This window comes from Motacilla alba, chromosome 11 (genome assembly GCF_015832195.1).
Source record: "Motacilla alba alba isolate MOTALB_02 chromosome 11, Motacilla_alba_V1.0_pri, whole genome shotgun sequence".
Lineage (NCBI taxonomy): Eukaryota > Metazoa > Chordata > Aves > Passeriformes > Motacillidae > Motacilla > Motacilla alba.
The window spans coordinates 11,774,640-11,792,593 of NC_052026.1; the positions used below are offsets into that span (position 1 = coordinate 11,774,640).

At 39.4% G+C, this 17,954-nt stretch overlaps 1 protein-coding gene across 2 annotated transcripts; it reads right to left on the minus strand.

Moving 5' to 3' along the window:
• Nucleotides 1–6,298: 6,298 nt before the first annotated feature.
• LOC119705729 (dipeptidase 2-like) lies at nt 6,299–16,310 on the minus strand. 2 transcript variants are annotated; one of them, XM_038148490.1, is made up of 11 exons: nt 16,092–16,310; nt 14,202–14,485; nt 13,296–13,422; nt 12,714–12,843; nt 12,250–12,391; nt 11,734–11,803; nt 11,059–11,235; nt 10,467–10,554; nt 9,811–9,886; nt 8,043–8,178; nt 6,299–6,753 (listed from the first exon to the last, which is right to left on the minus strand). In XM_038148490.1, exons 2-11 carry the CDS (start codon nt 14,333–14,335, stop codon nt 6,568–6,570), a joined length of 1,266 nt encoding a protein of 421 aa, XP_038004418.1. In that variant the 5' UTR covers nt 14,336–14,485; nt 16,092–16,310; the 3' UTR covers nt 6,299–6,567. The 2 variants fall into 2 exon arrangements, with proteins under 2 accessions (XP_038004418.1, XP_038004419.1); XM_038148491.1 differs by lacking the exon at nt 16,092–16,310 and having other exon boundaries at nt 12,714–12,817; nt 14,202–14,340.
• Between the last annotated feature and the right edge of the window lie 1,644 nt (nt 16,311–17,954).

Below are 17,954 nucleotides of genomic sequence, written 5' to 3' on the forward strand. Positions count from 1 at the left end.
GGCCCTGGAACACCAGCTCTGGAGTGTTGTTAACATCCAGACTTGCAACATGGGATGTTAACCTCAACCAAACAACAAAAGCAGCATCATTTCAATTCCTTCTCAAAGCCAGTGGTTTCCCATTTGTTTAAAGGATAAACACAGCATCTGAAACTGTGCTTGAGGACAGCTTTTCTTATCTTCCATTCTTTCTGAATTTCATGGAGAAATATCTAATTTTAAATAGCTTTGGTTTTTCTAACTAGGAGAATCAAGGCCAAGCGAAAAGTATCATCTGTAGAAATAAGTCATTACATTGCAATTCAGATATTTTTTTCAAATTCATCTCTAAAATTATGTTGCCCCTAACACAGCAGGGAATCTGTAACTGGTATTTATTGTTTTGAAAGATTTTTCCCACTAGAGTGGAAGCTGGGTGACAAATGACCAAGAGCTGACCATCAGAAATAAAATAACAAAACAAAATTCACCTCTGCCAAGGCATAGTTTCCCAGGACATCAGGCTTGGCAGGAATTCTGCCAGTTCATGGCCAGCATTTCACCAGAGTGAACTTTGGTTTTCAGCACATTCCTGCTTCTCCCGTGCGAGGATCACACCAGCCTTGTGGACAAAGCAGGCTGGAATGGCAGCCTGGCTGTAAAGGTTTCCCTCTCATAAAGATCAGGATCCAGTGCCCATGGCAAGGACAGGCAGTGGCTGGAAGAGATCCTTTGGAGAGGACCACGCCAGGAGCATCCATGTCATGAATGCTTGTAGGAGATGCAATGTGCGATCCCCCACAGGCCATTTCCAGGAGAAAAGTGAGGCAAGGAAAAGCCATACTGTTGCAAGACAGGAGCTCTTCTGCTAAAGACAACTGGAAATGTTGTTATTCTGCTAGAAAACATATCACAGCTTAAACATTAAAAGACCACAAGAGGACACTATGGTGCCACTTACCTTCGAAGTTTATTTACTTTAAGGAACTTCTGCTTCACTTGTAAAATTATTTATAACTGTATTTGATGCACCAAATAGCCATTTCTACAAGGAAACCTTGATCTCATCTTTAGAAACTGAGAAGTTGTTTAGCCTTTGAGATACCATTTCTTTCCTACTCACCCAGGTTCTGCACATTCAAATAAGAACAACTGTATCAAGGTTTTCTACAACAAACTCATTAAATGTGGCAGTAATTTTTAGTATAGAATTAAGATGCCTGGAAAAAATACTACTCTGTGGATCAATTTTCATATCAGTTACATTTTTAGCATGGGTAGATTTGTCATGGTCTATTTAATTTTTAATGAAGGCTCAGAGAGGAAACTGAGCACAGGCCTAGACAAGATTCTTGAGGTGCTGAGTTTATATACAGGAGGAAACTCAGGAAGATTAATCCAAATCCAAAGCTGTATTAAACTTTTTTTCAAATGTTTGTATTCCAGACTAAAAGGACCTTCTTTTGATTTGTGTGATGAAACTTGTATTAGTTTAAGTTTTAATCTCACTTAGTTTGATCTTTATTTTGTTTCTCAGCAGCAACCCTCAGGGGAACTTGCATACTTGTTTCCTGGATTTTATATTTTCCTTTAATTGCAGAATCAACAAAAGAATTGTTTTATGAAAACAGAGAGACCAGGTGCTGAGAAAGGGCTTCAGTGGAAAATACCCATTATAGAGAGGAAAGAATCATCTTAATGGAGTTTAAAAAACAATCTGGGGAGAAGCAACAGCAAAAGAGCAGAATTAAGTGCCCTGTCATTTGAGTTCTGATTGCTATGGTCAGAGCCTTAATTAGAAGCAGCAACATTTTTCTGTTGTAAGATAAATGCTGAACTTTGTTTACTTAGCTTGGGTTTTTTTTCCCCTCCACTATTTGTTGTCTCATGACAGAGAAGCAACTGAACCAAGTCCAATACCTCTCTAAGGTCACAGTTTTTGGAAAGAGGAATTTGTTGTTGCCTTTGTTTGCAAACAAAAAAAAAAAAACCACCCAAAAACAAAAACAACCAAAAAACCTCAATAATGATGTTATAAATAAACATGAAGGTTAGTGAGGAAGTTTTTCCATTCCTGTGGTGTCAGAAGATTGAAAAAAGATAGTTATAACAGCAGCAAACAACCATTCCCATGTCAAGTTGTTCTATGTAGATGTACAGCTTCTAGGTAAGATAGCAAGACAAAAAATGAAGACCAGATTAAAAAAAAAAAAAAAAAAAAGGAAGAAGAAAAAAATATATAATTCTTGAACCACTGAATCAAGCCTTCCAGAACAGTCCAAGTAGGGTTATCCAGGACCACAGTCTGCCCTGGAAATGGTTCAGAAAATCAACTATAATACTTCTCTGGGTCTGCAAATTAAATCCAACAAATCTTAAGAGCAAATAAAAGCCACTATTAGTGGGAAGAATCTTCTGGTTATTTAATTCTTTTGTAGTTTGAACACGTTATGTTTTCAGAATTTGAGGCAATTTGATCATTTCCATATGTATAAATCCAGAGAAGAGCAAAGACAACTGCTGCTTTCAATAGCAAATGGAAGAAATCCAAGTTGCTGCAGCCTCACTCTGCTTTTTCACTCCTCCCCTCCCCAAACAATGAGCATGGTTAACCCAATCACTGACACCATCAGCAGGAAACTCAGCCCTTGAAGGAGGAAAAGTTTTCTGCAGGACCAGCTCGCTGAACCAGCTTAGACAAACAGCAGTGCTGTCTCCAGGAGCCGGGGACAGAGCAGTGCAGCAGCCACAGCTGGCTCTGGCAGGAGCTGCTGGGGCACTGCTCCTCACTCCACAGCAGGATGGGATGCAACAGCTGGCTTGACAAAGTTGGTTCTGTGGGGCAGATGCCCACTGAACCCTTGGTGTAAAATCAAAAGTTAATAAACTCATATGCATATAGGTGGTTCCACTTAATGCACAGTGTTTGCTGACCTTGAAACAGAAATATGCTGGCATGTTGCTTGAGCAGCTCAATGACATGCAAGAAGGAAGGCGGGTGTTAAGCAGAGCTGAGCAATTTGTACCTGATGTAAAACATGCAGGAGTCCTTCCATGGCCCAGCCATCACCTGCTGGGTGGAAGTTTGCTGCAGGAGATGAACTACTCAGATTTTAGGAGACAGAACTCTCATGTATGTCAGACCAGCAGCAGACTTTGGAGATTTGGTTGCTAGCATCACCACTTGCCCAGATGGGACAACTCTGAAGTTATTTATTTCTGTGGATGCCACAGTCCATTAGTCAGGAAAAGGATAGTACTGGGGGAAGGGCCCCGGCACGAACCTTTTAGAACCAAATCAATAGTCTGCATCAATATCATGGCTGTACTTGGTTGCTCATATCACATATGTAAAAGCATGAGCTTTTGATTGTTTAAGATGCCTTCAGCTTTGGGTCTTTTGAAAATCAGCCTAAGGTGCTTCACAGTACATAGATTTTGAGATTTACAGAAATAGTAATAAATATTTTCAGAATTCATGTTAGCACAACTCATTACGTAGAAGAGGTAAGTCATGATTTGCATTCTTTCATTTGGCAGCCAACAGAGCTTATTACAAAGTTTGTATCTCCATTACATCTGGTGCTTCACTGATACCAGCAGCCACAATAGAATCTGTCAGCTGAACTTGAATGCATTTGAATTACCAATGCAAATGGCTGTTATTAATTGGGGCAGGGCAAAGGCATTCAATTGCAGCATGAATCATCCTCCCATTGGGAGGCAGAAAACAGAGTACAATCATTTTGTGCTTGAGTTGTTACAAATGTAAAGTTTTGGAGACTACACGTTGCTGTCAGGGCTGGAGACACTAGCCCCAGAGTGAAGGGTCACTAGTTTTTCTGAGAGCAGTCCCAGCTGTATCTTACATGGTTTTACTTTTGGAATTAATTTCTAAGAAGATGCCTTCCTACCATTCTTCAAGTTGTGTGGTTTTGATCATTTAAGAAAAATAAATTAGCTGCATCCATTTAATAAGCTAAATAACATGGATAATCAGTGCACAATATTTCATCTGTTGATTTTGCCTTCTGATTTTGTTTCTCACAAGCAGCCTGTTTGAAGCATTCTTAATTAACATTGTAAATGGTAATGGAAAAGGGACTTTTAGATCGCAACACATGTGTGAGAAGTGCTGTGAGGCAGAGGTTATCCTAACCCTGATGCAGGCAGCCCCATTTGCCTTGTTCTCCATGCCTTGACAGCTGGAGCAGGGATTTGCTGCAGGTACCACTGTCCTCATGGACTCACTGCAGTGACTGATCCCTTCCCATGGGCACTTGCTTGGACAGGTTTAGCAGTATCTGAATTTAGATGAGGCTGACTGCCTACAGCCAGGATTAAACCTACTTGAATTTCAAGCAGGGGCTTGAAGGGCAACCCTTCCCTTTGTTATCAACCCAGAGTCCTCATGTTGCTCTGGCCTTCCTTCTGCCACAGGGGTGCGTGCTTCTTTCAGGGTCTCATGGGCCTCTGAACCTCTACACTGTTTTGTGAGATTACACCAGTATCCTTACACAATTTTAAACAATATTTTATTGAAATTTCATGTCTCTGTTTTGCCACAAGGTTACAAATTACTCGTTGCACCAACATTCAAGAAACAAGTGCAATACATTATAGACAAGGAGTCATAGAAAAGTATTTTATGTATCTTTAAGAAAAGATATATATGTATATAAAGAGTATGTATTTTTAGTCCATGCTGTAGTATGGGCAGGTAAAAAAGTAAAAATTAGCAGGCAGTAAAATGACAACACATTATAAGGAAACAGCTGGAAGGAATAAAGAAACATCTTACATTTTGTGTAATGAAGCAAATATCAGAGCCCTGGTTCTGAGAAAAGAGACCATGTATGGAAATTTTCCAATAGCTTATGAACCTATTAGAAGAAGTACTGATGGGAATTTAATGTTTGCCCTATTGAATTAATCATTTTACCAGTAAAACTTGTTCCCATTAGAGTCAAGCAACATCAGGGAGGCCAGACTTCTGAATCAGAAATTCCCTTTTCTACATGCATATCCAGGATTAGTATTTATTGAGAAACTCTTCTTTTAAAGTTGGCTTGTGTGCAACTAGATTGTTCCCCACGATTTGTAAAGAATTTGGTTACGTACAGAAGTATAATTAGAATATATTTATCAAGGAGACCATCTTATCAAAAGAATTAATGAAGCTTAATTTTGAAGCTATAAAAGAACAGGGTCCTTCCAGAAACCCTACTTGTACACAAAGTACAGAAATGGATGGTAGGAGCAGTCTCAAATTCCTCTAGAAAAAAACTAATATGCTGTTTTTTCACCCTGTTTGTGCTCAGCCTTCACTTGTTGTTAAATATTTTGTGTGTTTACAAATGCTTTCTTTAGATCAATTACAGGGCTTTTATTCTACACTAAGTCTAAATTCTGTAGATGTCATATTAGTAAATAAAAATTGTTATCATAAAATCATAACAGCAAGTATCATGGGAAAGCACTTACCAGCAAGCCCTGGGAACTGACCATACAAAGATGTGGTGCTGCCACCTTATAATTTCATAATGAATCTCAGTATATTTGACTAAAATGTCAATGTTTTGAGCCTACAAAGAGCAGGCCTATTTCAATCTATGCTCTTCTCTGCAACAGGAGCTTCTAACCCCACACACGTTATATATTTCAAAACATATTCCAAAGCCCAAAACAGCAGATTTATAATAGAAAGGTCTCTGTCTAATCTCAAGTCTGTGAATCCACTGGCCATGGTGTGATTTTAGCCAGGTAGAATAGAAATGAAATAATAAAACATGTTTTTGATAAGGATAATTGTTTAAATGTCGAAAAGATTTCCACAACCCTCTTGTTGTTCTTGCTCCCATCATCATGAAAATGCTGCAAACAGCTGTCCTCAAATTATAGAAAATTATCTACAGCGTTGCCTGCACCTGAATGTAAGAGATGTACCTCCACCCTTCAGTAATTGTCCAGTTGCCCACTGTCTTGGTCTGGTTCAAAAGTAAGAGTTTAGTACTGCAGGATGGGTCTCTCAAGCTAGGTGTAGGCATGCAGTTCAGACTGGAATAGGCTTGTCACTCATCTTGTCATCTTAAAATGACAAAACCCCAAGCAAACCAAAAAAGCACTCTTCTCCATTTGGCAGGAGATGGTCTTCCCTGACAAAGCCATCAACTATTGATGCAAGTTTTATGATTTAACCAGAAGCAATACTTGAAAAGTACTTGGCACAGATGTCTTAATCATAATCTCTAGCTCCTGTGTGAAACTGCTTGTTCTGGACTCCCATCTTTATTCCACAATACGGGTGCCAAACCATGCATCAATTATTATAGAATTTATTATTTAAATGTGGATGGTTTCCATTAGCAATGTTGGTCCTGGTCCAGCCAAAGTGATACAGAATTCATCACTTCAAATTCTAAACACTTTTGCTACATCATTTATAATTTACATGATTTTTCAAGTATGCAGATGAATTTACAGAAATTATGTTCAAAAATTATCATAGTCTTCCATTAACAAATCACAGAAAGATAAGTAGTTGCGTTGCAGAATATTCCAAAAATCTCTCTCTAGACTCCATAGATCTTATGATACATAACAGAGCAGTAAACATGATACAAGCGTCAGACTGAAAGGTTGTGCCACAGAAGGAAATCCAAAGGACCTGGATGGCTGAGGCTGAGGCTTACGTAGGTCTAGGCGACAGGAATTTTGTGCTTCTTGCAGAATTTCACTTTCACCTGCATCCATTGCTCCAAAAGTGTTCCGCACCTACAAAAATTCAAAAGGTTGTCCCTGAAAGCCAGACTGGCACAACAGCAAAAAGCTTTATGCAGCTAGCAAATTCAACGCTATTTCAAGTTACCAAACTCAAACTGTATTGCAAAACCACATCTGAATGTGGGAAAATCAATATCATTATTCTGCTGTTTGCATTCCTTTGAAGCACTTCCCAGAATTCAGCACATTACAGGCAAAAGTCACAGGTCTGGCTGCTCTTGGTCTTGGCTCTCTCCACATATGGAGAAAACAAACTCATGAACTGTCTTCCCTGAAATGAGCTCTCAAGAGCTTCTCACTCTCAAGACAGAGCTTCAACATCTCTAATTTAGAAGGGAAAAAACATTATTAAATCCCACAGATTGGTAAGGTGTGGTGAATTTGAGCCTCTTCATAATGTCAGTCTGCCACACAGTGAGGCCAGCATTATGGAGATATTTTGGCAGGTATATTATTTATAGATATTTAAAGATATCCAGATATTTAACTGGAATAGTACAAATTTCCCTCATTTGAGTCCATCCAACTCGAAAAAGACAAGTGGAAGAAAGGTGACTGTGAAATATCTGTTGTCTGTAAGGCTTTTTGTGTAACATCTACTTACCTCTCCCTGTCAACAAAAGTAGGAGGCAAGCAGTCTGGAAGTTTCAGCGAAGGCATTTGTAAAAGTTACCATTGAGGGGCCCTACTCTTATCCAGTCTCCTTCCCTCCTCTCCTCCCTCATCCTTCTGGATTAACTTCTACCGTTTATACTTAAAGCTCATTGGGATCTCGTTGTTATGTTTATGGCTTGTCAGTGACACGGCCATGGCAGAAGCCTTTTGAGCAGCAGCCCAATCCCATGACAAGAATTAAATTGATTTGCAGGAGTCAACATTCCTTCCTGCCCCAGCAAACACAGCCAGACTGTGATGCTGGTACATCCGCAGCTTCTCCAAACCATGAAGTGATTCCATTTAGAAGTCACTGATGTGTGCTTATCAGATTACTGCAGAGAGAAAAACTTCCAAAGAGCTTTGTCTGCTCTCTCTCATTTTCCTTTATGCTGCTAACACACTCTTGCCATCTTGGTTTCTTTCCCAGCATTGGATTTACTGAATTAGGTGCTTACATTCCCTCATATCTCTCACATTGAACAAAAAAAACCCTCCAAAACAAAACACATAAAATGGGGAAAAAAACAAAGAAAAAACCCACCCAAAAAATAAACAACAAAACACCAACAGATCCTCTTTCCCTCTTGGTAAGAATCAAGATTCAGTTTGGATTTAAATCTTACATTTTCTACTTCCCTGAAGACACGGAGAAAGTTCTCCCTTAAGACTCCTTTCAGTTCAGTTTCATTCCATCCTCTTCTAAGAAGTTCTTCTATCAAAGAAGGGTATTTAGAGACATCTTCCAGTCCCTCGGGAAAGCTGTTGGCAAGAGTCACACAAGAACATTCAACACACATCACTGACAAATTGGAGAAAAAGGGTTTTAATTTGTCTTTTGCACATGTTGACTTTTGAAGTGAGCTGACTTCAGACTCAATTCTTCCTCAGAGAATTTAGCTCACAAACAGAAGCAGGACTGGGACACAGCAAAAGTCTTTTTCTTCACATAGGACACAATAAACAGAACACAGCTGGAATGAAGAGGCACTTCTATAGAGGCAAAACAGCAGCATGGGAGGATATAAGAACAAAAGGGGAAAAATATCCAGAAATTCATGTATATAGTAATCCACACTTTCCATCAGGCCTTCAGAGTAAAAGGAAACAGCTGCATCACAGATGAAGTTGGGGCAATCCCCTCATGTAACTGAGAACAAAAGGAAACCTACAAACACATGATGAGCGCTGGCGTTGCGGGCAATTTTGTGAACTCTGTTGTTTACGAAGTATTTACAAAAAAAAACAACAATTAGAATAATAATATTAGTTTGAATTAAGCCAATTGTTTAGGCAGTGGAAAGATACCTATTCAGAGCCCTCTACTGAAGAAATTACAAAAAGCAAAACTGATCTATGCCTTGTGCTAATTTTTGTCAGAATAAAAAGAATTTCGAAATAAAAAGCTGCAAAACCTGCATTAAACAGGTGTTTTAAATTGTATTTCCACAAGACTTTGATGTTGTTTTAAGATGACTAATATTTCTGTTACTTTGCTGTTCCATGAAGGTATGGTGATAAGCATTTCTCAAAAAAATCTGTGGCAATACTAGCAGAAATTAGAACCTTAACAACTCCATCACCAACTTAACTGATATTCTTTGAGTAAATTCATGATAAAATGTGTTCTTTTGTTGCAAACTGTGTTTTTATTTTGAACATTATCATTTCAGAGCTATGATATCATGGGAGCTGACACAATGGGTTTGTGTTTGTACTTTACAGATGGAGGCCTGACTCTGACTTTCATTCCCAAGCAGGCCTGACTCCAGCAGAAAAAGAAAAAAAGAAAAAGGAGATAATGATTTAACAGAAAGATAAAAAGCAAAAAAAAAAAAAAAAAAAAGTTTAAGGTTACAGCAGCAAATTCCACCCAATCTGCATTTGTTTGCTGTGCTGTAACTACAATAGTCCAAGAGTGAGGATTTGTGGTAGGCTGCTCACCAGGCTCTGCTTGCCTCAAACACTTCCCAAAAGCAGCAGGGGTTTCACAGCACCCAAACTCTTTGGGCTTTCCCCAAGGATAGTGGAGGAAAGCGTTTTGCAGCACCTCTAGACAGCACCATTTACCATATAAAGGTTGAGGCAGCTTTTCTGTCATTCATCCGTGGCTTTTGGAGGGAAACAACATCTATCTCTGGTTTTGTATGCCCAAAGCACTACCTAGAACACATGGCTTCAGAGTTCACAGGGCACAAGGATCCATTTGTAGCACTGCTTCGTGCAGTTCTAAAAAGGAATTATTGTGCCCCTCTTTCATAAAACTTGGGTTAGTGCTCTTTACAAGATAATCTGATACCAGTTTTTTTAATCTGCCTTCTTTTTTTCCCTTAAATGAACTAAAACCCACATAATTTAAGGAGCAGATGTCAATGTTTGTACAACTTTACTCACCGTTCCACTCCATCATAGTCACCACCAATTCCTATCGATTCTGAGCCTGCAATTTCCTTTATATGGTCAAAATGATCTGAAAGAAAAGATCAACAATGTCTAAGCACCTGGCAAAAAAGGGAATATTACAGTTCACACATATTGGCAGTGGGTAACAGCTCTCCTTAATCACGGATTCCTGATCAAATCCTTTTTCAGAAAGTCCAAAGACATCCCATCAGGCATCAACCTTCAAAATAACAGCTACACTGATGAAAGGCAAATGAGGAAAGAGACATGATCCTCACAGCACATTCATTCCTAACAAGCAGCCCAATTATACCAATAGGATTTTCATTATCCACTTCATACCTATGTTTCCCACTCTTAATTACATAGGCTTAAGGTGTTTTCCAGGAAGTAACGACTACTTTGGGATTAATGGTTGTTGGCTCTGTTTGTGAGCGTCGTGTCCTCCAGCCACACACATCTTGTAGCTCTTCTTATTGTTTAATGAGTATTAGCTCAGAAAGTACCTAGAGCTGGGCTAAGGTGTGGATGGAATAAACAAGCAGGGTAATTTACATGGCCTTGGAAATGATGCATGCCCCAGGATATTAATAGAATTTATACAAATTTGTAGAACCCACAAAAACTACAGTATATAATCATCAAACCTGCAAGGGTAGAAATATTAACAACTTTTCTGCCACAGGCCAGTACATCTGCATTGAAAGTCACCATGATAATTCCCTTGTTCTTTTTCTGAAAGATATGAAGAGACAGGTGATGAGTGAACACTCGCGCCCTGCAAACTTCATGGGCATCTTATGTAGAATCTTCTACACCCATCCACAGTGAGAACAGCAACACGAAGTCAAAGTTCAGATGGCAACACAAGGCTTTGCCTCCCTGTCCTTTCCCCTGGGTTTATTTCACTTTCATGTAGACTGAATCAGCAGAAGTGCAGTGACTACATCAAACAAACTCTACCAGAATTTCTAAGTATTTGCAAACACTTCATTTTTGTAGTCAAAGGCAAAACACAATCCAAGGAAAATGCCTCAGAAGCAATTGTAAGCTGCTGCTCAAGGATCTGCTTCTAAATCAAATTCAGGGATGAGGAGGGGTAAGTAGACATCAGGATTTGAATGCACGTTCGCTGCAGCCCACGCAAACATTGCCATTAAAACAAAAAACAAAATCCCCAAGAAGCTGAACCAACAAATTCCTTCCTCCAAAAACAAACCCAAGAACCATATCACTCACCAGTTGTTGGAGGATATCATCAGGAACATTTCTTGAGTGATTACAAACAGAAAATGCTGCCGAGTGGCTGAAAATTACTGGTGCTTTTGAAATATTGAGTGCAGCTTTTACAGTGGAATATGAGGTGTGAGATAAATCTATCAGCATGCCCAGACGATTCATCTCCTTTACCACTTCCTAAAACAGATGTACAGACAACAGTGCCAGTATTAAGTTTCCTGAAAGGAAGCTGTTTAGCTGGTATATGGAAACAGATAAATTCTGCAGCTGCCAGCTAGTCATAAACATGCTGTGCCTGTATTGGTTGCTATGTACCTATTAATTCATTAGTGATTTATTCACTCAGAATTAGCCAGCATGCCACCACATGCTCAAAACTTAGAAAACTTAGTCGATCTAAAATAAGTCATTGAAAGTGTTATTCGCATCTTACGGCTTGCTCATATGAATTCATAAGTCTAATCTGTATTAAAACAATTTTAATTAAATCTAACAGTTCTTTTACCCTAAGAAGCAACACAGGGAATTTGGTTTGACTAAATCCTGGTTACCTCCTAACTATCAAGAACTTCCAGTAATTAATTTTTAATGTCAGTTTGCTTTTGAGAAGATAAGGCCAGAAGTTGTTAGTTGCATGACAGATTGCCCAGATTAGCATTTGAAAGAGATCCTTACTTGGCCAAATGCAGTCAGACCAATAACACTGGGATAAAAGTTGTGTATTCCTTTAGATGATGATTCAGACCTTAAAAAGGGGAGTGAGGGAGAAGAAACATCTTATTATTCTGGAGAGTACAGTATCACCAGCTGAAAACTCTTGCACTACACACAAGAAAAATTACTACAATGTCACATAGCCAACAATGTCAATGAGCTACGTGATAGGTATCTTGTTCAGGTAGTGCTTTTTATGTTCATAACTGCTTTCAGGTTCACTAATGTAGATTTTTGTGAAGGAATTTTAGACAAGCAGATTGTGAAATGTCTGAATTATGATCATAACAAGCACTACATAATGGATGTAGTCTCTCACTGTATCCATGGAAAATTATTTATCCCCAAAACCTATCACCTTGAATTGGTTCAAAGTCTTTCACAGGACAAGTTTGTGTCTGAATCCATAGTTCTCCCATCATGCAGCTGCCACTCCTTTGCATTAGACAGTCACACAAAAACATGCACAATAGTTACCAAGGAGTGTTGCAGGAGTGTGTGAGAGTCATGTAACGAGCACCCAAGTCATAGTACATCCTCAGGGCTGCCAAGCTGCTGTCAATGGAGTGGCCACCTTCTATTCCAATCAAACATGCAATCCTTCTACTGTCAGAGATACCTGGAAAACACAGAGGGAGATGATTCCAAAGTAATTCCATGACAGATAAGAAGCCAGCAGTACCAAGCAGCAATTGTCTGTGTAAATTGCAAGCAATAATAACGACATTTTCATAGAATTGGAGCTTACAGAGTTTGCCATGTTTATATGGCAAATTTTCTCATGAGTGCAGTGGACCAGGGCTGTGCACAGTCAGTGGCTGTGATTCAGAGGAAATGTTGAAGTTACTCTTTAAAGCAGGACAACTTGTCTGCTTGCATCTCTCTGTACACACCTCCTGCAATCAGATTTTAAAAAATTCTTTTACAAGAAGGAGCATCACCTTGGGAAGTCGTCACAAGCTCCAGCTCTTCATAGCTGTTACACATCCTCTTGACAACATCGATTTGCTCTAAGGTCAGGCGCACAGCATCCTTGTTCTGAGCGCTGCAAAGAACATACACTGACCAAAACTGAAAGAGACATTGACAAGTAAACCAGATAACTTGTGTTTTGACTTGGACTTGCTCATAGTTCAGGAGCACAGACCAAAATAACTTTCTGCAGTTTACAAGGGGATTGCCACTGTAGCTTTTTCCCTAAAGAAAGAGTTATGTTGCAAGGCAAGAGCACCCACTCCAGACACGATTAAGGCCTGCTGATACACTCAGCTACTCTACAGTACATGCAGAAGAGCAAATATAAGCTTCCTTTAATTTATATATCACAAAACAAATGCTGCTGTTTTGAGTAAGAGTACCCGAATTATAAAACCCAAACATTTGAAACACAACTGTCATGAAAGAGTGTCTGTGGCTTTTCAGTTCTATTATTTTCTTTTTCAACATAAAGAGCCAAAATCAGGGCTAGGAAGGAAGCAAATGTAGAAATATGTTCTAAACCCCACCACCACAGCAGTACATACCTGAGCTCCCACATAACCAGCCTGAAGTTTCGCAAGGTTTGTGTGGGTCATGTTGAGTTCTCTCAAGTTGACTCTGCTGAGTCTATTTTGGTAAAGTATTCTCAGCTGCAGTACAAAGTCATTGTGGCTAGAATGGAAAACAAACAGGGCTTGTGATAAAAATAAGTTGTTCCCTTTGTAACCAAGTGTATTTTCTTCCACTGTTTGGAGTCCCTTAGGCCATTAATTGCCAATAATTCTTGCAGCAATAGATGCCTAAAAGTCTCTCTTGTTTTCTGCCTTTTCTGCTTCTCACCTCAGCCCACCAGTGAGCAGGTTGAGAGTGTACAATAAGTGGGGAGTGGACACAGCTGAGACAGCTGACCCCAGCTGGCCATGGGTGTTCCAGACCATGTGCTCAGATATAAAGTTTGGGAGAAGAAGGAAGGCAGGGGACATTTAGAATCCTGATGTTTATCTTTCTAAGAAAATGTTATGTGTGATGGAGCCTTGCTTCCTGGGGATGGCTGAATGCCTTAGTCATGGGAATTAGTGAATTAATTCCTTATCTTGCTTTGTTTGTACATAGCTTTTGCTTTCCTTATTAAGCTGTCTGTGTCTCAACTCACAATCAGAAAAAGTGAGAGATCCTCTCCCTCATCCCACCAGAGCAAGGGCTGTGTGGGGCTCAGCTGCCAGCTGGGGTTAAACCGGGACACCTGGCTAGAAAGTCAAATGGTGTTTAGGGTAACACAATCCTACATCAAGTACCCTCTGAACCAAAATTCCTTCCCAATGTATCACTGCAATGGTAGCTCAGTGCTGTGTGCTTGTAGCAGCCCACGTCTCTGCTAATCTGACACTTCAGCATTTCCTCCTCACTTGTCAGACTCACGAAGAGGGTTTAATTGAACATATTCTATATACCCATCGATCAAACGTGCATCTTGCATCAGCTCAATAGCTCTTTCTCTCATTGATTTCTCACAGCTGGATGGCACAATATCAGAAAAGAACATCAGCAGCCACAACAACTTTGCCATATTTCTCTTCTTTTCCATTTTCCAGTGGAAAAAGTGCTAGAGCACAGTGATACCACAATTGTTCACTGATGACAATGAAACAGCAAAATTTCCAGTCTGCAGAGACTGTAGGCTTAACAGTGCAGGCAGAGCTGAATGCGCCTCCTTCTGATGAGGCCACTGTGAATTCTGGAGGAGGAAAGAAAAAAACAAAGAAATAATAGTAAACAGAAGGGAAGATAGCATTGAAACTGCTACATTCTCCCAAAGATTTTAGGGTCTCTGGCTATTGTGCTCTTGCACATATGACCTCTCCTTAAACCCTGCTGCTGCCACCAGCTCAGTGCTGAAGAGAACCAACTGCTCAGTCAGAGCTGGCAGGCTGAGCCTGCTACACCCTGGACTCACAGCTCCCAAAAACAGCTTCCAAAACAGCAGAAGAAGATAATTTTTTCATGATGTTAACTTGCTTGTTCTCTTTCTGTGAGAAATGTCACACTGAAATGAGCACTGAAACTGTTTTCTGAGAAAGTTGAGAAGTGAACTGAAAACACACAGAACATCAGATGGGATGAGAGGCACAGTGATTGCTAGAAACACAACCATCCTCAAAATCCTTCCTCCAACAGCAATACAGTCTTAGAATAGAAGTTTTTCTTCTATAAATATGCATCAGAAATATACATGCATTGTGAGACCCAAAAACTTTAGTAGCACAGCACTTCTATAAAACCATAAAGTTTAGAGAGCAATCAGAAGCAGTTTCTTTTCTGCTCTGTGGCAACCCTAGAGATTTCCCTCAAATGTCAAAACACAAATACAGTCTTACCCTTTTACCACAAATGCAGACTTTGTTACCGCAGGGAAAAAAGTCTTTGTATCTCTAATCTAGAAAATGTTAAATTTGTTTGTGGCAGCTCAGCATGCAAAATGTTAAAAATACAAGGTCAAAAAACTGCCCAAGCAGAAGAATTCTGTCAAGTTAGTAGCACAAAGGCAAATTAGTTTCTGTAGGCATGTTTTGGTTGCAAATTCCTCAAGCCAAAATACAGGACTGATCTTCAGCCTGAATGTCTAGAGCTCTGCCAGATGCTGACAAAAGGATTCTAAAGGAAAAACTAAGATTTTATAGCTTATGATCTGCTCTAGCCTCATATACACATTGAAGTTCATATAACGTGTCAGTTCAGACTGCTTAATGAAAATGTAGCAAACCTTTTTCACACAATAAAACTCTTCTGAGGCTATAAAAACTGATACACGCTGTGGATTTTGGTCCAAATGTTTACAGTTTTTTCCTGAATTCAACAGCAATTTTCAGGAAGATTTTTCAAGAGGAACTAATTGTTCTTCCAGTGGTTTGACTGCTAAAATTAATTCTTTTTGTCTGTACATTACCAAATCCCCTTTCTGTGTATGTGTACAAAAATGCAGTTCTTTGCATCTACAAGAATTTTCTAATGATTTGCTATATCAAATTATCTTCTCAGTTTCACACAAAATATTCTTTATACTTTGACAGCAAGACTCATTTGCCTTTGAAACTGTTTAGGTATAAAAAAAGACTCATAACTAAATCATCATTCAGAGTTTCAGTGCTTGAAAATTGAAGGAGTACTGCAAGCACTGCACAAAATTAAGAACATGGTATATTAGCATCCCTGTTTAAACAACATTTGAAATACAAAACCCACACAACTTTTTCCCATGCTGGCTGAGCTGAGCTGAGAAGTGGAAGTTGAAATAAGATTTATAGCTTTTCTTTGTTTATCTAGATGCTCCTTGAAGCAGTTACCTTCAGATAATACAGCCGAGTCGAAATCCACGTTCCGCTGTGCTGGATCCAGCAGCTAGAGCTGGGCACTGGACCTGCTCGGCATCACAGCAGCAACCTAGAAACCTCCTGTGTTTCTTTAGCTCGTGTCACAGGCTGCACACACTGCAGGCATTTGGAAATTGCCACTTTCTGTGATGCAAGGTCTATGCAAGAGCTTTCAGCTCAGCTACACCCACAGGGGAGCCCCACAAGGCTTCTGCTGCGCCTTGTTAAAAACCCAGCATTTCCTCCCTCTCGTGGCAGCCTGGCTGTGCAGTCCACAGTGCCTCTGCTCACTAGCAGATGATGTATTAAAATCACTGTTTGTGTGGTTCAGAAAAAGGTGCCTCTCACCACAGAATAATTTAGGTTGGAAGGGGCTTTTGGTGGCATGTCACCCAGTCCAGCCACCTGGTCCCAGGTAAGGTAACCAAAGTTAGATCAGGTTGCTTATGACCTCACTCAGTGGAAGATTTGATATCTTCAATGAGAAAGAACATACAACCTTTCCAAGCCCTTGTTCTAGCGCTTGCTTATTCACATTGATTATATAAATATCTACTTTGTGTTACTATACCTGCTGTACTTTATTCAGGACTTATAGTGCCATTGTATTATATTTACAAAGGTCAAAATAGTCACAAGGTACAGGTGACATTTCCAAAAATAATTATCTCTCTGAACCTACTGTGACTTTTCACTCCCTTTCAAACATGAAAATTTGGAAAAAAGGAAATATATCCAAAACCATGAAACTAGAGTTTCACAAGAAGTGGTTTGCTTATCATAATTTTTATTTCTCTTCATATTTTTTACGGGAAACCAAAAGGGCATCATGCTTTTGTTTAGGATTCCATTGCAGAGAAATGACTAAGTCTCATGATCCTATCTCCCACAGACCCATTGTGCAAGTCGTGTCTCAAGTGAACACACATTTGTCATCAATCCTCTAGTTCCCACTAACTGGAAAACTTAAACAGAACCCCCCACATCCCTGGAATTCTGCTGCACATTGCTAATTTGGTGAGCTTCACTTATAAACATTTACTATCCACTTCTCTGGACTAGAGAGCCCTAAACAATGCAAATGAAGTAACAAGAGAAAAGACAAATATTTTCTCTTTGTAATCTGCAGTTTGATCCAGGCCAGAGCCATTATTATGCCTATGACAAGAAACTATCTTTCATATTGAAATTAAAGCAGCAGTTATCAAGTTCAGACTCCTTTTCCATTTATGGTCTAGTTCTAGCCCATATTTCATTGTTACTTTTAAACTTTTCAGGTTCTCATGTCTATCTTCCAGAGTAATTAAATATCACATACCTTGCAATTTACTTTTCCCATTTTCTGAATCTTCTCTCCTTGCAAAGTCAAGTTAAATCTCTGATCTGATTTCTACCTAAAACTCTTTTTCCACATGTTTGCAGAAAAGCTAAGCTCACCAACTCCTTATTCAACAACAGTTTTTGCTGAGCCACTAAGCATCTTCTTGAGCTTTTAACAGCTCACTTCTTTGCAGATTCAGAACATAACTGATTTTTAAAGTTGCTAAATGCCAAATGCTTCCTTTGGCTCATCATGCGGTTTCTTCTATAATTTTATTCCAGTAACCCTGGATTAGTGTTAGCAGCTGTTTGTGTATTATAATTCTTGCAATGTGGCATTTGTGATGTACATCCTTCCTGCAGAGTTCATCTGTGGGACTGGTCTCTTGATAGGTATCCCAGGAGCTATCCTTATTGTCCAGAATGTTGTTACACAGCTGTCTCTCCCTGATAATAGCTATCCCTGTGTTTATAGCATGTTATATTCACCTCACACATATTTTGGAGCAGGCTGAG

What these genes read in the sequence shown, in the direction of transcription:
- LOC119705729 (XM_038148490.1), bottom strand. Translation starts at nt 14,335, where the DNA reads ATGGAAAAGAAGAGAAATATGGCAAAGTTGTTGTGGCTGCTGATGTTC. An exon ending in GTCTGACTGCATTTGGCCAA is followed by an intron (nt 11,236 to 11,733) that starts GTAAGGATCTCT and finishes CATCTGTTTTAG; the next exon opens with GAAGTGGTAAAGGAGATGAA. An exon ending in TCTTCAGGGAAGTAGAAAAT is followed by an intron (nt 6,754 to 8,042) that starts GTAAGATTTAAA and finishes GAATTTTTGTAG; the next exon opens with GTGCGGAACACTTTTGGAGC.